Below are 23,387 nucleotides of genomic sequence, written 5' to 3'. Positions count from 1 at the left end.
AGACCTGTGTTGGTGTTTTAATCTTTTTGAAATAGAGGTAATGAGAAAGTACCCTTACCTCCCCAAAGGCAACTATCTAAGCACTCATGACCACAAGCTGTAACTACTTCCTACACAGGAGAAGACAGCATCACACGCATCCTTCTCAGAGCATGACTGCTGGCATGGGCTCCTTGGAGGTCCTGGGCACCAGGACTGATTTTTAGATTGCAGTCAGAAATAAACAGAAGACAGCCACTGAGGCATCCAGGCTGGGGTAGTCCCAGAGGGATACCAATGCACAACTGGAGGTATTTAAGGACACTCCAGAATGAAGAAGGTGCCTGTCCCACCCAAGAACTGGTTAAGCAGCAGCTGAACAGGGCATTTTAAGAACAAACAAGGAAAAACAATCCATGAAATTTTGCACGATATCCAACAAGGCTGCTCCACTAAATGAAGGTTCACCCATATTTTGTTTTGCATGCAGGCTGCTGCTCTGCAGGGTGCTTTAGGTGGCTGCAGCATTCCAAGTTTACAGAAAGATCGGTCCAGCCCACCCCCAGCCCCACCTCCCCACAACACAACTCAGCCTTAAGTTTTGCAGCCAAACTCCACAACCATGTTTTGGATGCTTAAGTTCTTCTTGCAGTTTTAAAGAATCTAGGGTTTTTTTCCCCACTTCTCTAAACAAATGCCCATGCCCTGCTTCAAAAGGCCTGCCTTTTAATAATGGGGGCAAAACCAGAAGTATCTTTTATTTTATATATATATGCAACACTTACTACAAGTAAGAATATGATAAGTATGACATAATTATGGACAAGTTCTCCAAAATAGCTTCAAAAATATCTATTCTGGTTTGGGTTTTTTTTCCTCTATTTTTATTGAAACTTTGTACAGAAGTTTTAAACATTTCCATACAATACTTTTAGACAGGACAAAATGCCATGGTAAAGGAATGTAAACTGCAAGAAACACAGTCTGAAGTATCCAAATACTCTCTAATAAGAGTTTTAGTTTGAAGACTAATGCAGTAGGCAAAATAATATGCATACAGTATACAAAGAACAGTATACACAGGGCCAGCAATGCTAACTATGAAAATTTTGCATCAGATTTACTTCAAAGATTTATAGCAATATGATAATTCTATACACTAGACCAAAATTAATTTATCATACATCGTTTCTATGACAAAAAGCTTGTCATTATGGACAGTAGCAACTTACAATATAATTAAGCTGTATTCATTTCATTAACACTTCTAAATCTATATTCCTACTACAATATTTTTTTTTCAGTATATTGTCTTGTAAGATCTTAACAGACCTTTAAATAACACTTTACCAAAGGAGACCTGGATCCATTATAGTGATCTTATCTACATGCCCATTTGGCTTATTTCAAAGAAAACAAGGGACAAGGAAAAAGACAAGTTTCAAATACTATATGATATAATTTGGTTTTGGTCTGAAATGTATTTTAGTTGAATAGTTAAAAAACAAAACAAAAAGGCAGTTCATAACTGGTATTTTATATAAAATCTGCAGAAAAATACAACAGCAACAAAAACCAAAAATACTTCACAGATATCTAAAAAAAACATTGTATCAGAAATACAAGGTAAAGCAGCATCACTTTGACACTGTGCTTTAAAAATAAGAAAATGAATGAAGAGACTGCTCTAGTGATATTAGAAAATTTGCTTTCTTCTTGAAGAAGACTACTAACATTTTGCACAGCAACTATTTTTATAACCACCTCATTTAAAAACGTGTATTCATAGACACAGAGAATTGTCATATCATTACCATTTTTGCTCAAAGTGTCTGACTTTACACAGTGAAACTGATAATGCTAAGTGTCACCAGATGTCACTATACCATGAATTCAGTATTAGAACAGAAGTGAAGCAAATGCCTTTAAACCAACACCATAAAAGAAATAATAGAAAGTGTTTTGTAAACAAAACAAACCACTTTGCAAAACAAGAGAATTCAGAGATCTCACAGTGAAATCAGAAATCCTAATTATATATGTTTACATTCTAGGACTACTCTTTACCTTAGGCCAATTAAAGCACATTAAACCATTTAATTATATACAAACATTTTCTTAAAAAAAATTTAAAACATTGCACACAAGTCTGCTTCTTAACATCACATAACAAGGTTAGTTTTCTTTTTAAAACAATTACATTTAAGGGCACAGAACATACAGCATACCAAATTAACAGATGAGTACTTTTGCTTTGCTATACATGCTAAATCCAAAGATTTCCTCAAGAAAGCTAGAGCTTAACAACCTTAACTTCTTCCACGTATCCTGTTCTCTGAAAGGGAACATGTCCCAACACCTCCTGTATCTTAGGATTTAAAAAAATATATATGTAAAAAAAATAAAGCTGTACGTTTTGAAGTTGTAAGCATCTTCTGCTTTAACTGTTCACGCAGAGATCCTTTGATGGCTCTGCCCTCGTCACTGTAACCTTGTGGGAAATCCTTTTCCCTACTCAGTTACAGTGCTCTCATGACTTGCATCAGAAGTCTCATGCTGGCCCTTCTGGGATTAGGGTGGAAAGGGGAACGCAGAAGTGGAGAAGTGGAAAATACACAAGTGGCATACTGAAGGCCATTTTAATTTCTTACAATTGCTCACTGTTTCCTTTCAGGTATTAGTAAAAGCTAACATGAAAAATAACAAAAAAAAACCCAAAACTTTGGCAGAGAATAGCATCGAATCATTCATTAAAAAAAATAAATAAGAATAGTCCCCCAGAATGTACTATTAAGCTCTCAAGATGCCTCTTCTTTTTTTCTTTTTTTCTTTTTTTTTTAAATAAAAGGCTTCTAACAAATTTCTGGGAGAAAATTCAAATATCTTAACAGAAAAATAAGTTAAGGGTAATAACAAAAAAGGTGTCGTTCCAAAATAAGTTTTTCAAGACTGTCATTCTAAGCTCAAGGATATAAATATACCAATTGCTGCAAGACAGAAGCAGATGTCCTCCTAGATCTACCCCTGCATGACTAGCTAGTCCCACCGAGGAGGAGGCCAGGCATTAAAATTGATGGAGCCGATTGTCCATTACGGGAAACACTTTTATCATTTTACCAGGCAAAAGTCGGTGTTTAAACCAAAACATATTAAACTGGGTTAATACCTTTTCCACACAGATCACAATCAGAAGATTAGCAAAGGCATGTTTACGCTATAAAAAAAAAAAACTCAAGAAACTTATTATAATAAGGTCCATAACACAGGGCAAGGTACTTGCTCACCAAGAGACAGTTTGCTTGAAGCCTTAGAAGTTAGGGTTGGTTGTTGGTTCCCCCCTCCCCCAGAAAGGCCTTTTATTAAGCGGTTATACGCAGCAAAGAACATTAGCAAGTTCTATGACCGTGAAGACATGAAAACAAAATACAGCTGAAGAGGCTGGCATTAGGCAGAGAGTAGCACAGAAACACATTTTTAAATGACTTAAGAGAAAAAGCACTAGAGAAATAATTTGCTTAAAAGCTTCTTCACAATAACACGACTAAAGATGGGGGCGCAAAGTATTACTTCATTAAGAGCCTGACTGACTGCCGATTACCACTGTGATTAGTGCGGCAACTTGTTAGTTTAACAAAAGTGAGAATACGTTAACTGGGAGATGAAGTATCTCAGATTCAACAGTCAAAGGCTGCACCATACATTTGCGAAGGATTACGACTCCCTACCACAGTCGAAGGATAATTTCACCATGGATCTGACTGTAGTTATACAGCACAGGACACAGGCATCCTGTGTATTAACTCTTTACACAGCATTCTCTTTAAATAGCAAATGACTTGGGGGAAGAGAGAAGGAAAAGAAAAAAAAAAAAGAGCTGGGAAAAGCCATTACAAGCAAATCACTCTTCAGGTGACAATTAAAGCCATGCCTTCAGCTTCATAACCATGTAAGGCACCCTGGGAAAAAAGCAAGCACAGATGAAGCAATGGCAGCCAAGCAAAAGGGTCCCTGAGCTAACCTGGCTTCACAGGTTAGGTGGCACAGCATTTATTAAGATTGAGAGCAAAGAGGACCGGTCTGGAAAACCCAAGTACCAGTCACTAATGGAAAGACATGCCAAGTTACTTAGGGACAGTGCCTGGTACATGAGTCTCTCTCCTTATATCAAATTAGGCATATTAGCCAGACCCCATCCATTCCAAGAAGATATTGTTGACTTATCTTTAACCTCCACAAGCTGTTATTTTCCATCCCACTAAGATCAAATTTTGCCCTGGATTGCTTTATCCTGCACAGAAACAATTAACTATGTTTTACATGTTTCTTATAGTACCGTCCTTCCCAACTCAGCCCACTAACGAATTAACTTGAGATGCCACTCACATATTTCACATGCTACAATTCTACCATTAAAAAGGACTTAAAATATTTTTCTGAACGAAGCCAGCCACATAAACAGTAAGATGATCTGTCTCAACACGCTGGTATTAACATCAAGACTCAGATATGGTAACTCTTCTACATATATTGCAACACCGCTCCTACACTTATTACTGTATTTCCAGTTAGAGTAGTCTACTTTCCAGCAAAAACAACAACTACTAAACAAAGTTGTTTGTTTAGTTTGTTCTTCAACAAATCTTCTAGTTGAAGATTCTCCTGCTCACTGCAGGGGGGTTGGACTAGATGACCTTTATAGGTCCCTTCCAGTCCAAACCATTCTAGGTTTCTGAGAAAGTGAATAAAGGTGGGACATCTTGGCCTCTGTTTCAAGTCCCAGAATTAATGGGATTCAACTGATTTGAAAACCAAACAAAAATCCCAACAAAAATGGAAGCTAATAATTTCATCTGAAAAAATGTACTGTACATCATACTAGTAGAAGCTATTTAGATGGCCTGCAGCTTATGGCTCCACTGTACTGGAAAGCAAACTTTCTCCAATGGCAGGATTAACCCAAATTTCACCTCTACAGAACTATTTCACCCATAGGTATTGGTTCTTGTTTATATTATTAAATTATACTGGACCCTTGAATCAATGCTGTTGAATTGTCAGCATGGTCCCTTAGACCATTTTTGGCCCAGCCACTTCATGCTCTCCCAAAGAATTCTCTAGATGAGCTCGGGAACAAAGACAACTGGAGGAATTATTTACATGGGAAGGCGGGATATGACCACTCTGTCCTGGAGGGTAAGGGAGTTTAATACTACAAGTGCAGCCTCACACTGTCAGCTGGCCTCCACGCCCGAAAATGGGCCCTGGCACCCCAGATGGCAACACGTTCTCCTGCTTTACCAAGGGGTAAGCAGACCGAGATCTGTGACCTTTCAGTCTGCTGAGCTCCACAGACTTGCTGCACACACGTCCTCCAAAGCTGTAAACTGTTCATCCCTGCCTCGGGCATCCATCCTTCGGGAGAAAAGAACCTCAGCATCTCGAGACCTACTGATCATCTGTGATCGCCTGGGAAAAGTGTCACCTTTTTCTGAAGAATTGTAAGGGCAGACCTCAATTGCCGACACAGATTATGACTGCACGCTCTCCTTATCTCCCGGCACAGAACCCCTCAGGAGTCATTCCTTAAAAAAAAGAAGGTTTGACAGGGTGAAAGGGGATGTGGGAGTAGCCATGAAGCAAAAGGACTCTGGAAAATAAGGACCACTTCCTCCTCTTTCCCACACTTCCCCTTCCTCTTGTCTTTCCACTTGTTTTTCTCCCCTTACAGACTCAATACGGAGCAGTGGTAGGGCTGCAGAGTATCTCCTACACATACACAGCAGAGAAGAGTTATTTTCATAGAGCTTGCCAAACTGAAGACATGCAAAGTCTCACACTTCTTTTTCCCATGTGGTAGAATCTATGCACAGGTTTTTCTCTAAAAAGAGGCTAACCCTAATTATGCCTAAAGGTTTGGGGACCAAAGGGGCTGAATATACACCATTCTATTTCAATATACTACAAAACCTAAATAAAGAGTATTTCTTTTTTTCCTTTTCCCCATCTCATTCATTACCAGTTTGCCAGGTTGGGTTTTTTTTTCTTCTCTGTTTTTAAATATAACAACTTTTCAGTCACAGAATTTACAGTGGATAAAATCAAAAGACAAAAATTTCCTTACGGAGAAAAAAAACAGAAAGCCACTAACAACTATCATGTTTTAAGTGCTACAAGATGAGACAAAATCTCCTGTTCTTGCCACAAGAGAAATGAGAAACAAAAAAAACACCAACCCCAGAAACAAACCAAAAAAAAAAGAACTAGAAGCAGTGAGCAAAATTTAAAAGTGCTAAGTTGGCCAAGGTAATATGGATATGTTACAAAGAACGACTACACAACAATGTGCGTCACAGCCTTACATTAAAAAAAAAAAACCACACCCAAAAAAGCCCAACAAAGTTTCAACACAGCTTTAATCAAAATCTAAAGATTTTACACATCGGTAAATGATTACTTGTTATCTGCACCCTAATGCTGACTGAGCTCTGTAACTGCCTGATTACAAACACAGCCACCTGCCTGCCTTTGGTATAGTTATACATGTATACATGGAAAACAAAAGGTAAGTACTGCAAATGGAGAGGGGGGAGGGAAAAGGCAAAAAAGAAAAAGACACCACAAGACACGTTCTGCCTTCAGCAGAGATAGGACATGTCTCAAATGGTCTCTAAACAGGCTAAAGTTGAGTTGATCTTACAACTATAGCGTAAACAACGCCTGGGTTGCAGTTATGTTATTTGAAAAGAAAAACAAAACAAACAAAATCTCCAGAGACCTGTATCAACTTCTGTATGTTTAGCCATACCCTTAAAAGTTCACTACTCACAAAGAGAAATAGACAAACATGAATATTCCAAGCGAACAGACACAGACCAGTCCAGTATTTAGTAATAGTTTAACTTTTGGAGTCTCTTCCAGCATTTGTAAACAAACAGTCTCTTCCTCGATCTCCCGAACAGCTCTCTTGTTCATGTTTTTACTTTTAAAGCCACAGAACCAATCTATGAATTTCAAATGTCTCTCTCTATCATCAGTCTCTTCCTCGTGCTTTTTCTCCCCCATCAAAGCCGCCTGTCCGTTCGAATAACAATCAACTGGTGTCTCGACTTCAGAGTGACTCACAGAAATCACTGGGTTGCTGTCATCTCTGCAAGTAACCAGAAGATTGATATCCTCTGGCTTAATATTTTTAATATTTTCTTCCGATTTACCATTTGGAATGATATGGTTAGCATTTTCATTGCACTTGAGGATACTCTTTTCTTGCACTTTGTACAGCTCCCCCTTTGCAGCGTTCTCTTTTACACTCCTGTTTTTCACGGCCCAGAATGTGGTCGTCCGAACCTGCTCCTTCGTAGGCGGAGGCGTGAGGAGGCTTACTATAAAGGTCACAATCCCAGTGATCCAGAACAGAGCTGTCGCAACATACATGTAATGGATGTTTTTGATAAAGCTTGGCCTAGTATCCGGCTGGTTACACTCCGGAGCACGATAGATAAACGCCAGTATCAACCGTATCGCTCCAAGAACAAACCCAGCCATTCCGCCATAGAAAGCCCCCTGCTCATTGCAACGCTTCCAAAAGATACCCATAAGAAACAGAGCAGCCACCGGTGGGGTCAAGTAGTCTGCTACCTCTTGAATATAAAGGTACATCTGACCACCTTGCATTTCTACAATTATCGGGACCCAGGCAATGCTTATAACTACCATGAACGCAACAAAGACTCTTCCTACAATCATCAGTTCTCTAGACGTCGCGCTCTTCCGAATGAGTTTGTAGACATCAAGTGTGAATATGGTGCTGGCACTGTTGAATATCGAGTCCAAGTCACTCATCAGTGCAGCGATCATCACAGCCATCATCAGTCCGCGCAGACCAACTGGCACAAGTTTCATCACCAAGCGTGGGTAGGCAATGTTAGAGCATCCAGCTCTGCTCCCGCAGACTTGAAAACAGTGTTCTGGATTAATGCAGGCGATATCATCTGCAAACAGTATTCGTGAAATCATCCCTGGGACAACTATAATAAACATCGGCAGCAACTTTAAGAAGCCTGCCATCAGAGTGGATCCTTTGGCATGAGCAATGTTTTTTGCAGCTAAAACTCTCTGCACTATGACTTGATCGGCACACCAGTACCAGACAGAAGCTGGGGTCTGTCCCAGCAGAAATCCAGGCCAGGGAATATCTTCATCTGTTGGCTCACGCAACATTTTAAGAGCATCAGGCTTTGGGTCGACATTGCAGGAATCAGTATTGGAAATGTTGTAGGTTAACAAGATAGACGTAATATTTGGTGACGCTAACATGTACCTTCTTTTAACTTCTTCAAACCCACCAACCTCCGTAATACTTATGATCATAAGTGTGAGGGCACCAATAATCATAAGGAGTGCTTGAAGGGTGTCTGTGTAGATGACAGCCACAAGACCTCCAGTCACAGTCAACAGTGCAGTCATTCCAATAAGGAGGATAACTGACAAATAAAGGTTCCAACCTAGTGATTCTTGAATAAAAAGTGCCCCTGAATATAAGTCAACTGAGAGTTTGGTGAAGATATAAAGAATTAGAGACAATGCTGCAAAATATATTTGAATTCTATGCCCTCCAAAACGCTTGGACAAGTATTCAGGCATGGTGTACACTCCCGACCGGATGTAGACTGGGACGAAGACCCATCCTAAAAGCTGCAAAAGCATTAAGGCGTTGAATTCCCATGCACCTACTGCAAATCCACTCGCTGCTCCAGATCCTGCGAGCCCAATGAAATGTTCACTTCCAATATTGCTCACAAATAAAGATGCACCAATAGCTACCCAGGTCATAGAACGCCCTGCCAAAAAGTAGCCACTTACGGTGCTCCGATTGTATTTCCACATGGCAAAAAAACCTATGCACATTACAAGCACGAAGTACAGTGCCACAATGGCAATGTCTGCTGTTTCCAAAGAAGCCCTCATTTTTGTAAACAAAATGACTTCGCACAGCTGACGTCCACTTCTCGCCCCCCAGCAAACGTCTTTTAAGCAACACGTGAACCAGTTAACATATATCAACACTGTGGATCAAATTCTTTGTCCCTTGGTTTGCTGTCCTGATGCTGGTGGTTGTGGTACATTTACTTTCTCCGCTTCTCAAATGGAAATTTGGAACTTAGCACGCACTTTTAATCCACATTCCACAAGAGCATCAGCCTTAACTCAGTTGATGTAGGAGAAATTCTTAGTTGCAGCTAAGTTTAGTGAGGCCTACTGTACCAACCCTGCAAGGCAGCAAAGACAAAAGACAAAGATTGAATTAGAGAAGAATTTCATGAAGTAATGAGAAAAAATTTGAAGTCTAGTAAAACAATGACTGAACACCACAGATTTTTCCCCCTTATACTTCCTGCTGTATTTATGCAATCCATAATACACATAATTAAATACTTGTAGAACTAAGTAGTTATGCCTTTTACAAGTCAACTTTAATGTTTACAAGTAACTTAAGGGACGCAGCAATTCTGGAGTATTAAATGACCCAAATTCCCCAGAACAAGGCAAGGAACAGAAATACATTTCATTTCTCTTTATTTTAGAGTCTCGCAAGTCTACTTCTCACGCCACAAAACAGGCCTTCCTCTTTCAAGCAGTCTTGGGGGGGAGGGGTGCAGGGGAACCCCAAACCAAACAAACCCCAACCTCTAAGGAGCATTAACTTGGCTAATCACTTCCTGTATTGCTCTAGCACTGCACCCCACAAATCTTCATAGATCCTGGCATCACGTGCATGCACTTGAGGCACACCAGCTGGCTGCTAGAGCTAAAACTCAAGGCAAAGACACAACACTGTCAAAAAACAACATCAACTTAAGATCAGCTGGAGAACCAAGGTTATTCCGCAGGTTTTAGATGAGTTTGCACCTGTTTGGGGTACAGATGATGACAGCGTTAACATTTTACTCTGAAAGCTCTTCATACATATCCCATGTAATCAAAGTGAAGAAAAAGTCTCATTCAAACAAGTGACAAAAGTAAAAACTATGCCTGACATCTGGCGTTATGGTTTGTCTGCTGTGTGCCTTTTGATGCCCACACCTGCATGGTTTCAGGATTTTTGGGGAGCACCCTGGGCACAGGAGGAAGGAACAGAGGGATTTCGGTAGCACAGTTGCTAGGTTGCCAGGAAGCACTCTTCCCAGCACTATTTGCATTCAAGCGTGAAGAGGATCACTAACATCAGCGGCAGAAGGTTTTGAGGCAGAGCATACCTTGCCACTGTATTCCTGAACACCCAATCACACCCAATTCTACCAAAGGATGTCAGGAAACAGGCACTAATCTAGGCAAGCAGGACTGAAGTGTTCAAAGTGGAGGGAAGGGGAAAATAAGACGACTTGCTGGCAAAAAACCGGACAGGCAGGAAAGGAAGGGACACTGAAGAGCTGCACACTAGCTCCTACCTCCACCATGGCGAAAGGATGCTCCTATCTCCTATTTATACCTTGGGAGGTACCATTTACCTATACCCACCCAAAACCATTAATGCTTTAGAGTGCTGGACATAAAATTCTTCCGACACTGAATGGGCACAGCAAGGGAGGAGAAGACCAAAGCAAAGAACTGGTTTAGTCTAAAGATCAGAACACAAATCTTTAGTATTCAAGATTGTTACAGAGGGTAAGGAACAGGTCTGACTCCATTCCTCTTTCTCACCCACTGCTAAAGGTAATGCAGGCACAAAAAAAAAAAATAAAAATCACTGGATCTTTTTTCTAACCATAAGGTCTACCAGCCTTAGAAGTCTTACAAGCATCACCTTCAGGCATTCCTCCTTCCACTTCCTTTGCAGAAGTCCTCTGGCACTATGCTGAAGCTCACATTTCCCTATTAATTCATCTGTGATTAATGCAAACACCTAGCTAATATATTCTAGCATTTGGTTGGTTTCCTTTTAAGCATCCCTGTAACATATTCGTTTTGTTTAAAAAAAAAGAGTAAATAAAACCATTACAAACTCTCACATAGACCATAATAAAACTACAGCTAAGGTGGAAAATGCGCACACTCCCTCCTCTGCCTAACTTTGTGCATTACTGAAGGCAGCAATGGTGCTGAGGTAAGAATGTGCACTTCTCATTAAGGCAGATGTATTTTTAAAATAGCTTACAGCAAACCACAACTTCAGCCTTAAGGAGAAATTCACAATCAAGTTATTCTTACAAGCTGGCTGTTTTTCAAGAGTAGTTCAGAATCAAGAAAGATAATAAGGGTTCCCCACCACCACCACAAACCCACATGAGAATACAGATATTCATTCTGCTGGAGTTATAGCCAATAATGAGAGACTATGGAGACATGGCACAAAGTGGACTGATTACAGTAGTGTGCTAAATTTATCATGCTCATAAGCCTCAAGTCACAGATGTATTTTAAATTCTTCCATAGAAGAATTCACTTTTATCCCCACCCGCAAATGCAGCAGAAGTTAAATGGTCTATTAGTTTAACTGAACACAACACTATAAACACTACAGATCATATGACACTATCAAATAGAAGTACAATGCACTATTCTTAGTTTTAAGCACTTTTGAGTAATGCTCTAATAGTGTTGCATCTTCTACTACATTCCGCTAAATTTTCAAATGTAACTACATTTTAATGTTTAGACCAAAACTATAACTATTTTAAGGAAAGGGGAAGAAGAGATTTTACTGAGACACAGTAGAAACAAGAAAAACTACTATACAGAAAATCAGAATAATGGGCAAGCTAAAGAAATAGCAGTAATCAATATTTTCCCTCTTCTACTGTCCTGCTCTGTTACTGAAAAAAATGTTAGACTTGAATTTTAGTTCACTTCCCACCATCGTCCCTGCAGATTAATCAACAACCTTGCAAAACCTACTATACTATATAATAATACGCAGAAATCACAAAAATATTTGTTAAAACTATGTCTGTTTGAGACAAGAGGTACCCAGCTCATAGCATGACTATTACAAGCATGTTCAGTCCCTCTGAGAAGTATGTAAGTAGAAGATGCAGATGCCCTTGAATAAATCGCGACATTTCTCAGTTAGGCAACTTGCCAAGCTACAATAGGCTCATTCTAACCAAAATAAACAATACATGAAGTTTCTTGAGCATTTTCCACTGGAAGGTACAGCCAGACCATGCATTTGAAATAAGAAGTCTACAGAGTCTTGAACCATCACCTTTGTAATCAACATCTGAATTTTGCAGGGTTCAGCTTGCTTGAGCAGGAAGGTGGAAAGTTTTCAGTATAGCAACTACAAATTTGCTGCACCGTCACTAAATTACTGCACTGAAGTAGCTTCTTGTACCAGTTTCTTATTAGACCTAATTCTAAAATAACCCTGGAACTTTTTTTCATTACAAAAATGAGACTCGTCCCTCTGAACTTTCAGCAAGTTATGACCTCAAGTCTTAAGAAGGACTTTTGAGATGCCCCATGCGAGTTTAATCTCAAGTTATTAGAACAGCGTACATTGTGGCACTGACAGAAAAAAAAAAAAAAAAAGACAGAAAGACGGCGCTGCTGCCAAGGACTGTGAATTTTTTTTCCCCTAAGGCTGTTTTCTGGCTGGATCATATCAAAGACACAAAACAATGTGCTTCCCTCTTGTCTGAAGATAGAGGGCTACAGCTTTGGTGAAACAATGCATATGTCTCTCCAACAGGCAGTCTGTCCTTTAAGGAAAAAAAAGTCTCAAGCAATTCCCTGAAGAGATATTAGACAATGTGAAGCAGATTTAGGGTGGGATTTTTAGGAGAAATTTGTGTGATTGTTTTGAAGAAAAACTTTCTCCACAGTGCTTTTCTAATAAGATGGGTCTTTAAATATGCCAGAATCAAACTGCTCCAGCCCTAAAGCAACTATTTGTTTTCTGCACAGTCTATTTCTCTTCTTAGCAGATGGGTAGTTTCTCAGTTGACTTCCCTTTTCTCTTACAGTTAAGGAATAAGTCCCAATGGCCAGTGCTTTAAAGGTTAATTTAGGATGCAGATGCTCACATATCACACAGGTGCCCACTGCTATTTTGTTAGCAAATTAAGTACATACTTAACTTTATTCATAGACTTTAAAGTAGTTTTGAGGTTCTCTCTTAGAAACTGCATTTTTCTTCTCCACCTTCTTCAAGCAGGGGTACGTTAACTCGTACTAGTAGCATTTTACCTACTGAACAACTCACTTGTATGGAAGAAATGTCCCCAGATTGCCAGGCTCAACACCTACATGGAAGATATTAACAATCTCTCTCCCAGGGGTGAGGGGAGAACAAAAAGCCTCATGCCCTGAGCAGGCTTCTATACACACCCCTTGAGTGTGCTGTCTGGCCTGCTCGCACTGCAGGCAATCTGCTGTGGACAAACAAATGAGTTCCTACCTGTCCACTTGCATGGTGGATATGTATTTGTATGGACAAATTTGGAAGAAAATGGACACGCTACCTCCCATAACCTTGTGTTTACAAGTCCAGGGTAGGTAGCCTATCTCTCAGGGGTGGAAAAAAAAACCTGCTTCGTTCCATTTATTGCAGCACTCCAGAACACAAAAAAAAAAAAAGAGCACAAGTGTTCTTCATGGAATAACTGATACATATCAACTTATCCTTATGTAGTACATGCCCTTGAGAAAGCAGGGGCTATCCTTGCCAGCTACTCAACAGAGCCCTAAACATCCATGACCACAGTTTCAGGACTTCCCCTCGTAAACCAAGAGCTACGGCAGGAGAGCTGGGCAGGAATCCCACCTGAGACAGAGTATGTCGCAGGAAGCAGGAAAGCTCAGAGGCAGAAGATGACCTGTAGCAGCTACTAAATAACTTGAGTTAAGGTCTGTACTGGCATTCCCAGCTCAACAGGCTGGAGTAAAAGACCACATTTGCAAGTTACCTGCACCAGCAGCAACCTGACTAACCTGTTTGCCACACATGCTCTGCTGCCCAAAGTGGTACTGCATCAAAACTTCTGATGGCCTTGGAGAACACAGGTGCCGCAGAGGCTACTCTTATAAATCATCACTATCATAAAAGTCCAATTTCGAGGTGCAAGGTTCAAGTCAGTCACTCAAAGGAGTCATTATGAACACCTAATGCTTTTTTTTTGTCTTGGGTTTCAGGAATCGCTTCAGTTCTGGTCTTCATTTTACTGCAGCATCAGAAAAAGCAGCTTGCTCCACAATACATTCGTCTTGATTCTTTTCTAAAGGACTGCTGAAGAAGACATGAGAGAAATAAGTAACCTCACAGCATGCAGTTCAGCAGCAGAAACAAGAGAACTACACTGCATTTGCCAGTCAGAAATGTAATGCTATGGTGGACTATGACAGAAGCAGTAACTGGAGTACTGTAAAGCCAGCTGAAGAGCACTGTGACTGTCAGTGTTAGAGTAGATCAATTTAGCTGTTGGTTTTGTTTTTAACCATTCTTTCCCCCCCATCCCAAGTGTAGATACTTATTTAGGTCTCCCACCAAATCACAAATTAAGGAGGGGGGAAAAAAGTGACAAAAGAAAAAGGAAGCAGCTTCACTGCAGTGCTCGTTCAGTACTCTGTAAACACACAGAAGCTATAGTACTGTTGAATTGCAAAGCAAGAGGAAGATGGCTTATTTTCTGAAATCTACTTCACCAGCAGTGCCTCAGCAAGCCAATTCATGCCACTGCCTGTGGCATTCACATTTGGATGGCTTCTTTCCCCAGGAGTCAGTCCCCATCACTCTGTCAGGAATAGTGGATTTATTTGCCTCCACTGTTCTTTCAAAAACTCCAAACACCTAAAGAGGAAGGAGGGTGTTAAGCTAGGGATAGAATAAAAGGAGACAGAAAGTTCCTTTGTATTTGTTAAAATATTTCTTTCTGGTATATCTTTATCTTCTCCCTGCCTACCTAGACATACTGTAGTCATCTTCCTCGGGTCTTAGGAAAGACTAGTCCATCAGCTTAAGTTAAACTATTAGTTCTAAAGAAAGTATGTAGGTAAGTACTTCCTTCTCTCCTTGTCAGCCCAAAGAATTGGCTTATGTTTACACGGGTGACATGTTATCTGGTTTCTGCAAAGAGACCAGAAAGTACAGCTGCTGCTCCGCACCTCTGAGGAACTGGACCACTCTTCCCTGGTAAATGAGCAGAATCATTCTTGCCTCTGCCTTAACTCAGGCAGATGACTACCAGAGGCTCCAATGCCCAAAGACAGGTTCTCACTATAAGCAGCTCCATCCCTCAGCAAGGAAACCATGCTTTTCTTTGTAACTGCAAACAGATGATGTTCTTCCTTCCACACAGGAACTGGAAGCAGAAGAGGAAAAAGGGTACTGAGAAGTACGTAGTCAACAGTAACTAAAGAGCACAACAGGGCAGAGAAAGCAAGCCATTTTAATGGAGGCAGGAGGGGGTGTCTCCTCCAGAAGGAAAAAAATAGAAGATTCTGGCAACAGGCAGCATCAGGCAGAATTTTCCCTGCCACGTAAGCGTGTCGAGACATCAGATGACACACCAAGTTGGAAGCTGCAGAGGGACACTGAGCCTGAAGACTCAAATTCCTTCTTGTGGCAACCCAAAGCTCAGAAGCACAGACATTTTTCACCGCCACTGCCAAATACCATTTACCTAAATTAGTCTGATGAAGTACTTAGTCACTAAGAGCAAGAGTAAGAGAATGGGTAAAACAAGCATAAATATGCAAGTATTTGATTTTTGTGGAGGATTTCGGACCACATAATCAAGTTTTCGGGACACAGACGACAAACGTTATCACCCTGTTAGAAACACGCCACCAGAAGTCGTCGTTAAAATCTCTACCACTACTGAAGATGACCATTTTTCTTTAGCTGCAACATACAAAGATGTGATCGATCCAGTTGGTGGTTATCACCATTCAACAGTAACTGATGTAACTGGCATACTCCTATCCTAGAAAAATGTGCTAGTTCGCCCCATTTGAAGAGGATTTTGGCTAGGAAAGTACAAGACTTCAGAAGTTACTTGGGGAATTTGTAGAAAGGAATAGCAGAAGTGAGAGTCTCCATGCAACTAGGCAAAATACTAGGAAGAAATTTCTAGAGAGAATAAAAAAAGAGACTCATTAAGCTTATTTACTATTTCTTCACGTTCCCATCACATTTATGACTGCCCACAATCTTTCCAAGAACATAAAGTATCACAAGTTTCATTGAAAGGCGAGACAGAAGTTTCAGGGGCATACATAATCCTAGAATTTACATTTCAGGCCCTCTGAGCTTCCTAGCTTGCTGGGTAGTCTTGCAAGATTTCTGATCCTTCTTGGGGATTTTAGGACACCAAAACAAGGCTGAAATAAGTTATCTTGGTTATAAAACAACTAGCGCTATTCTACATCAAGCTTTGTAATTACCTATATTAAAAGCTACCAAACATTGATTTGTTTTTCTAATCGTCTCAAACTCCACTGAACACTCCATATTCCCCTCCTGTAACCATGCTCTGCACGTACTTTTGGTTTTAATTATTACTGCTTAGATATTTGCATAACTGAAGCACAAGCAACTGGACAAATCAGGATTAAAAATATGTGAGAAATAGTAGAACAATAGTCTCTACGTAGTTCCTCACAATCATGTTTCCAGGGTTCATGACCCTTCCTTTACACCATCTGCTTCTTTCCCTCCCCTCTCCTCACAAGGGGTGATACCTTTTCTTTAGTATCTCATTTCCAGCACCATTATTTGCACTAGTGCTCCCACAGTACAGGTCCTTCACTTACACAGAACTTGCCTTATTTTCCTTATTTTTATTTCCCATCTTTCTTGTTCCACTTCTACATAACTAGTTATATTTGCCTATCTGTCCTCCCTTTTATTTCCTCCTGCCCTTTCACCTTCTTATCAGCTCCTGTACAGAATGTACACCAGTGATATTCCTGCTGCTCCACTGGCCAGGTGGTTTTGAAGGGAACAACCTGGTGCCCGGTGGTTCCTGCTGCCCTCGGATAAGCTGCACAGAGGCTGGTATATGCAGCTCTATCAAGCAACTGCTTCCATATAGGCAACCCTTACATTGCCACAGACTTGGAGCAGAAGAGGTCTGGGCAGCTATGGCTCAAAGAATTGGCAGCCTGCTCTAGCTAGAGCCTGGCAAAAAGCAAGGTAAGTTACTTGATGAATAATCAACAACCACCAAAGTAATTTTTGGGTGGAAATTGCCAGTGCTCCATGCTCTGGAATAAGGCAACTGAAGAAATCAGCTCCTGAAAGAATGTGTGAAGAAAGAACGAACTTCCATCATTACAAAATACAGTATGTATGACGTATTAGAAGAAAGCAAATATACACACATTCATACTTGAATTAATTTAACAGCTTATTTTAAGTGATATAACGGACATCTTTAAAAGAGTCAGTCACTTGTAAGGGTTTTTACAACAATGGAGAGCAACAATGCTGTTTTATCACAACAGGTTCTCCTTCATTCTTTTTCAAGAGTTAAAGGATAGACAATCTGCTCTCATGCTGAAGTTTACAAGCATCCCCCTGTTCATATACACGATGCATCCACATGTATACATGCACACAGCGAACAGATGAGGGGAGATACACAGCCAAGAGAAAAAAGCACGTTGCTAAGTAGGTAATGGGGGCAAAGAGCAGAAGTCATATCTTAAACATTAAGCTGCCATTCCTGCCCACTGAAGAGGGGCTAGCCAGCTCCCACTGAAGCCTGCCAGTCCCAGCACAGCACAAGGGCCTGCCCACAGTCCTGCCTCAGCACACAGGCTTGCAGCTCTATGGCTTTGGGAGCAAGAGTGGCACAGTTAACCAGGGCATCCCATTACATACGCTCCCTGAAGCGCATCACTCGATACACTGTGGAAGCCTGTATAAACCAAGAGGCTTCAAGTCCCTTATTCTTGCCATCAACTTAGTCCTCACTCTGGACAGCTTTGCCACATTCATCTAGCTAGCAACTACCTGCCATAAGAAGTCTTAAAACTATTTTGTAGAAGAGAATAATCCTCTACCTCCCCCCACACCCAAGCCAGGCACTTGGCAGAAAGAGGACCACTCTCAAGTCTTAAGATTCAGAAGCAGCAAACACCAGCCAAGAGGGTGTCATTCTCAAATGCTGTCTGTATCACACACTTCAAAATCTAGTCATTCTTATGGAAATGCTTAAAGCAGAAAACAAAAAGCTCACTCCTACAGGGAGTCAATGCCAGATCTTGTTGTTTTCTAATCTTGTCTTTTAGTTCCAACTCTGGCCTTCTTTCCAGCACCACCCCCAACACAAGGCTCCTTCCCTGCTCGGCATAATGTGGTGAAAAAAAGCCTGTTTCAGCCTACTAAAAAAGTCAAAGGAAACAGAGGAAAACTTTTGTGTAATTTTAACCTACTAAGTAGAGAGGCGGGGTGGGGAAGATGTACAATTCAACTGTAAGAACATGTAGGTTCACCAGAAAGGAAAGAAAATAAAACCAGTATCTGCCTGCTTACTGCCCTCTTCATTCTCCCCTTCTCCTTCCTAGCAACTAAGATATCAAAAGCCCAATTGCTGCAGCTGCCTACACAGCAATTAAGTGTAATAGTCAAGATGTCAAGCAACACTTCTGCCCATTACTATGGCTTTCCTAAAATCTCTAACCATCTCCACAGCAGGCAGGGAATTTTTGAAAGGTGGCAACCCACTCCAAAGGCAAACATGATGCTGAAGACAAGTTACACTGTATGAACATGCCAGCCAAACTGAGAACCCAGATTCACTGCAGTGTTACAGAGGTGGGTGGATGGGTCCCCTAGTCCAAGTATTTGCTGAAACAAGGCAATTCAGTTTTAGACCACGACACATACTATGTATTTGTCCTTTGTTACAGGTGAAGTGGGGGAGAAGAGTATGCTGCTAAAAAATATCCATATGCTTCCTCATTCTTAGTGAAAGACTCTAATATAAAGTATTTTCAGACTGTCCGTTCACTTCAGTTCCAGTTACAAAGTTGTTTTGTTGAAGATGGGTGTCCCAAGAGTCGAGCAGCAGCAAGAACAGCATGGGAATACCGCCACCTTCTCTGTCTGTCCTAGGCTCCCCAGGCTGCCAATTTTCCTTGGAGGGTGTCTTGCATTGCCGCCCTGTGGTCAGTCTGCAAAACAGCATCAGAGCAATAGGAAGCCATTTCCAGCTCTTCCTTCCCTTCCCCCCCACACCCCCCCCCCCCCCCAACTTCCTTCCCCAGGCTCTCAAGGGAGTTTCGGCAGGACGGGAAGGGTAGGAAGAGGAAGCCTCCCTGAAGAGCTTTCCTTTCTCCAGCAAGCGAGAACTCCTGCTAATTCACTAGCGGGTCACTACCCTTTCCTGCTGAAGGTCCTGCTGTGCCATGATCCCCCCCGCTGAACGCCAAAGATGACTCTCCTGGGAGAAAGTTAGAAGTAATTAGAAGTTCATCTTTTGCTATGAATAGTAAAGGTTAGAGCATGAACAGCTGTGTCTTCATTTTGCACCTCTACCTTCACCACAACTGTAGTCTTTGATTCAGGCTCCTGAGAGTAGGCAACATGCCGTTTACACACATCTGTACACTACTGAACCAATCTGCTAGCAAACACCCCGTACTGTTTGTTATTTGCATGTTGGAGTGTAGAAAGCTACACACGTGGGCAAAATTCATTATTTCCACCCAAAGTTCCAGTCACTTCACTGGCCTTATACTTGTCTCCTCCCAAAGCATCTCCTCCATATACTCACACATCAATGAACACAATCCAAGCCCCTCACTGCAGCTACCCTTCAAAAACAGTGAAACAGTGATACCACAGAGAAGCAGTTTTTAATTTAATTTATTTTGGGGGTGCTTTTAGGGTTTTTAAGTGTTGCTTTCCTAAAAGTCACTGACTGGGGTCTCTGCTGATCAAGGCAATTTACAAATCCAGTATTTCTAGTGCAAGTCAATTACCTGATCATACACTACCTATAAAACAGGACAGAGAATGGCTGCTCAGCTTTGATTTCAGAAAGAAGTCATGAGCTTTTGTGAAAATTACATGCAGATAACTAGTGACAAAGTTTGAAAGTAAAAGTTTTCCACTAGTCCACTGCCCCCCCCCCCAGGCTCTTGGGTGTTGCATTTTTAAGACACAAAAGGAAAGCTGAAGAGGCTTTGAGGAAGTTTGCCAAGAAGCAAGGGGACACAGGAGCATCAGGCAGGAGAGAGGGGTCATGCTCACCCTGTAACCATGTCGAGTCTAGCTGCGTAGGGGGAAGACCAGCTGCACAACAGACTCCATGGTTCACAACAGAAGCCACATGCAAAAAAAGAGCGAGGAGGGATCCCTGACTTGAACACAAGCAGTGCTAGGGAGCAACAGAGTTTAAAGCAACAAAAATTAATTTGAGGGATTTACTCTGCCTAGATCTATGAAAATGCCAAATGTAACCATTAAAAACAATTGTGGGTGGGGGAAACCCCCAGAGAATCACAAAGCTTGCCTCTGAAGAGAGCTGTGGAAGTCTACCAGACTGTAGCTCTGAGGTTTGTGCTCAAGCTGCCAGGGAGCTCACAGGAGTTAAAAACAGCTCTAAAGTGCAAGAAAGCCAGGCAGCAGGGGCTGACTTTTTTTTTTTTTTTTGCAAGGCAGGGGAGCCGTCAGAGATGAGGAAGGATGCCACAGACAACAAGAGAACATTCAGCACTTGCTCAAGCCTCAGACTAAAGTAGGCACTAGAGCACGCAGCCACCATGCACAGGGACTGACACGGCAGGACAGTGAGCACCTGCCCAGGGCAGCTTCATCAGGAAGCACTACTGTTAAGAAGCCATGTAATTTATTCAGGACTGTATACGATCTCTCCAGCTTCTACAGGAAGGAGTTATGTAGTCATTCTGTAATTTCAGACTGTTTTACTAGTCCCATATTCAGGTCTCCATGTCTTGACTAATTTAAGTTAGCATTACGGTTGAGATTAAGTAATGCTATGGGGGTCCTTAGAGCAACCCTTTTGCCAGGATTCAGCAGCACCATATAGCACATAACCACCAGAGAAATGTTTTTCAAGTGTTGTCACTACACGAGAAAGGCAGCAGTAGCAACATATTGGAACACAAAAAGAGCACCCTACATCTGGTGTACTGTCAACAGCAACAAAAAACGAGCATCTAGACAGACTCTCTAAATTTTAGAGTTAGAACAAAGGCAGGTTAAAAACAGCAGTATACCTGAACCAAAACTTGAGTGTTTTAACATAATCACAGAGCTAAAAAACACCTTAAGGAACATCTATCAGGAAAGAATATACTAGAGAGTCAAACTTCAAAGAGGAAAAGGTTGCAGATGTTAAATCCTGAGTGCATCGATGCTCATTAGAAGCATCTTACAGCTAAAAGCTTATCCCTGCATCTCTGTGCTTAGATCCTAGGAACCAAAGATCCTTTCCACTAGGCAGCACTCCATGGCATCCTTTCAGAGTAGTCAGCTTATTCGTGTGTCAGTATTATGTCAGATTCGCTACGCTTTCTATCCTGCTCTGCATGTCTAGTGTCTGCACAACATAACGCATCTCCCACATTAACAGCATGCATGCAAAAAGCATCTCATCGCCTCACCTATGGCTTATACACTGATGGGGAGGGGTGTGAAAAATAAATAATTAAAAAAAAAATCTCATGTTGACAACCCAACTCCAAAAGCAGCATGCTTTTGTCAGAGCAAATGCTGCTCCATGAGGTGGTGCAGCAATGTCACCAGATTTTTTTCCCCTGTTGCTGTGTTCCTCCACTAGAGGACTCACCTGAGAAGTCCACTACAGCTTCTGCAGTTAAACCAAGTTAAAAAAAAAAGCCAACCCTGACATGTGGATGGTACATGTAAAATGAATGGAAATGTACCAGTATATGTAGCACATGTAATACATGAAGACATGCTCCCGTAACTACAAAAGAAACGCAGCAACGCTATTTAGCTTCCTGCTATCCTATGACACATACACATGTTCATTTAAATGAAGGTTAAATGCGAGAGCAAGCATGCCCACGTTGGGTCAGATCAGAAGGGTTACAGCCTAGCAGAAGTGCTGCTACATTCCAGCACCAGCTCTGTATATTAAGCTGGAAAGTAGCAGATAAACAAGGCTATAAAGCTACTAGAGAAGGGCCAGTATCAACTATTATTTTCCAAATAAATGGTTCCGTCTACACCGGGATGCTTCTATTTATTATTATTATTATTTACCGACAAGTACGCACACCCCCCGCACTGATTCAGCTCTCGTAAAACAGCAAGAGCATCATGTAGCCTCACTCGCTCACACCACGGCTTATCATCACGCCACCACAAAAAAAAAAAAAAAAAAAAAAAAAAAAAGGCGGCAACGGCTAGCAACCCTTCGCATGGGGGGGCGACACAGCGAGCCGCATCAGCGGAGCTCCACTGGTGCCAGCGGCGGCAGGAAAAAAAGAGAAGAAAAATGATTCTTGAGGCTCCCCTGGTGCAGAGAGAGGCTGGAGAGGCAGGGAGCCGGCACCCCACGAGGGGAAGCCTGCCGGAGCTAGTCCCTGCTTCCCCCCCCCCCCACGCCCCGCCGAGGCTCACCGCAAGGCCTCCCGCAGGCGAGGTGACCTGGCGTGGGGCTGCTGCGACCTAGGGAGGTACCCAGCGAGGCCACGGCAGGTGCGGGGCGGGGGCGGGGGGGGGGGGGGGGGGCACACGGCAACGGAAAAAAACGGAAAGCGCTGGTGCTGCGGAGGAAGGGGGGGACGTGCTGGCACCCGCGTGCAGGAGCAAGGAGAAGTCTAAGTTCACTCGCACCAGGCAAGGGGGGGGAAACAAGAGAGGGAGAAATGCATCTGTTTCGCTAAGCGTGGGATCTGCTTACCTGCGGGCCGAAAGGGGGGGGGGGGGGGGGGGGGTGAGGAGGGGACTGCGGCTCGAGGGGAGCGACTAAGCAAAACTCTCTGAAGGAGCGGGGAGGGAGGGAGAATGATTAAAAAAAGGGGAAGGAGAGAGGGCAGAGAAAGACAGAAGCCTGAAGCACGCTGCGCAGCTCCGCCTCGGAGTGCGGAGGGGAGGGCAGGGCTCGCCCCGGGGAAGGGGCCGGCCGGGGCCGCGGCGTGCGGCCACCGCGGGGAGGCCGGCACTCGGCGGCGGCGAGGAGAGGCTGGGGGTCTGTCAGGTCCCACCTGGCTCCCTCCCTCCCGTCTCCCCTCCCTCACTCACCCTCTGCATGGCTTTCAGGATCAAAGCCAGTTCATAGCGGGGCATCTTAGAGCTGGCTGTGGCGGGAGGAGCGGGGATGCGGCGGGGCTGAGGGTGGGGAGGAGGGGGCGGCGGCGATGCCGGAGAAGGAGATGGGGGGGGGGGGGGGGGCACGGACGACCGGAGGAGGAAGGCGCGTCCCCGGCGACAAGCGGTGGTGGCAGCAGCGTCTCCTGCCCGCGCGGCT

General features: G+C 42.5%; 2 protein-coding genes across 3 annotated transcripts in view; both read right to left on the bottom strand.

Annotated features, from left to right (window-relative positions):
• The window catches only part of MRPS6 (mitochondrial ribosomal protein S6), a 46,805-nt gene extending 23,510 nt beyond the window's left edge, over positions 1 to 23,295 (bottom strand). Inside the window, exon 1 of the mRNA XM_064471261.1 lies at positions 23,162 to 23,295. Within this exon, the coding sequence (XP_064327331.1) occupies positions 23,162 to 23,206 (45 nt within the window). The 5' untranslated portion in view covers positions 23,207 to 23,295. The remainder of the gene's footprint in view (positions 1 to 23,161) is intronic.
• Positions 835 to 23,253, bottom strand: SLC5A3 (solute carrier family 5 member 3). 2 transcript variants are annotated; one of them, XM_064471249.1, is made up of 3 exons: positions 20,177 to 20,562; positions 13,909 to 19,095; positions 835 to 9,245 (listed from the first exon to the last, which is right to left on the bottom strand). In XM_064471249.1, the coding sequence occupies exon 3, from the start codon at positions 8,941 to 8,943 to the stop codon at positions 6,802 to 6,804; it is 2,142 nt and encodes a 713-aa protein (XP_064327319.1). In that variant the 5' UTR covers positions 8,944 to 9,245; positions 13,909 to 19,095; positions 20,177 to 20,562; the 3' UTR covers positions 835 to 6,801. The 2 variants fall into 2 exon arrangements, with proteins under 2 accessions (XP_064327319.1, XP_064327312.1); XM_064471242.1 differs by lacking the exons at positions 13,909 to 19,095; positions 20,177 to 20,562 and adding an exon at positions 23,162 to 23,253.
• Positions 23,296 to 23,387: the final 92 nt, after the last annotated feature.

Source organism: Phalacrocorax carbo, chromosome 1, assembly GCF_963921805.1.
Source record: "Phalacrocorax carbo chromosome 1, bPhaCar2.1, whole genome shotgun sequence".
NCBI classification, from domain to species: domain Eukaryota; kingdom Metazoa; phylum Chordata; class Aves; order Suliformes; family Phalacrocoracidae; genus Phalacrocorax; species Phalacrocorax carbo.
Note: the sequence above shows the minus strand (reverse complement) of the source record. Positions and strands in the feature narration are given on the sequence as shown.

What these genes read in the sequence shown, in the direction of transcription:
- SLC5A3 (XM_064471242.1), bottom strand. Translation starts at nt 8,943, where the DNA reads ATGAGGGCTTCTTTGGAAACAGCAGACATTGCCATTGTGGCACTGTAC.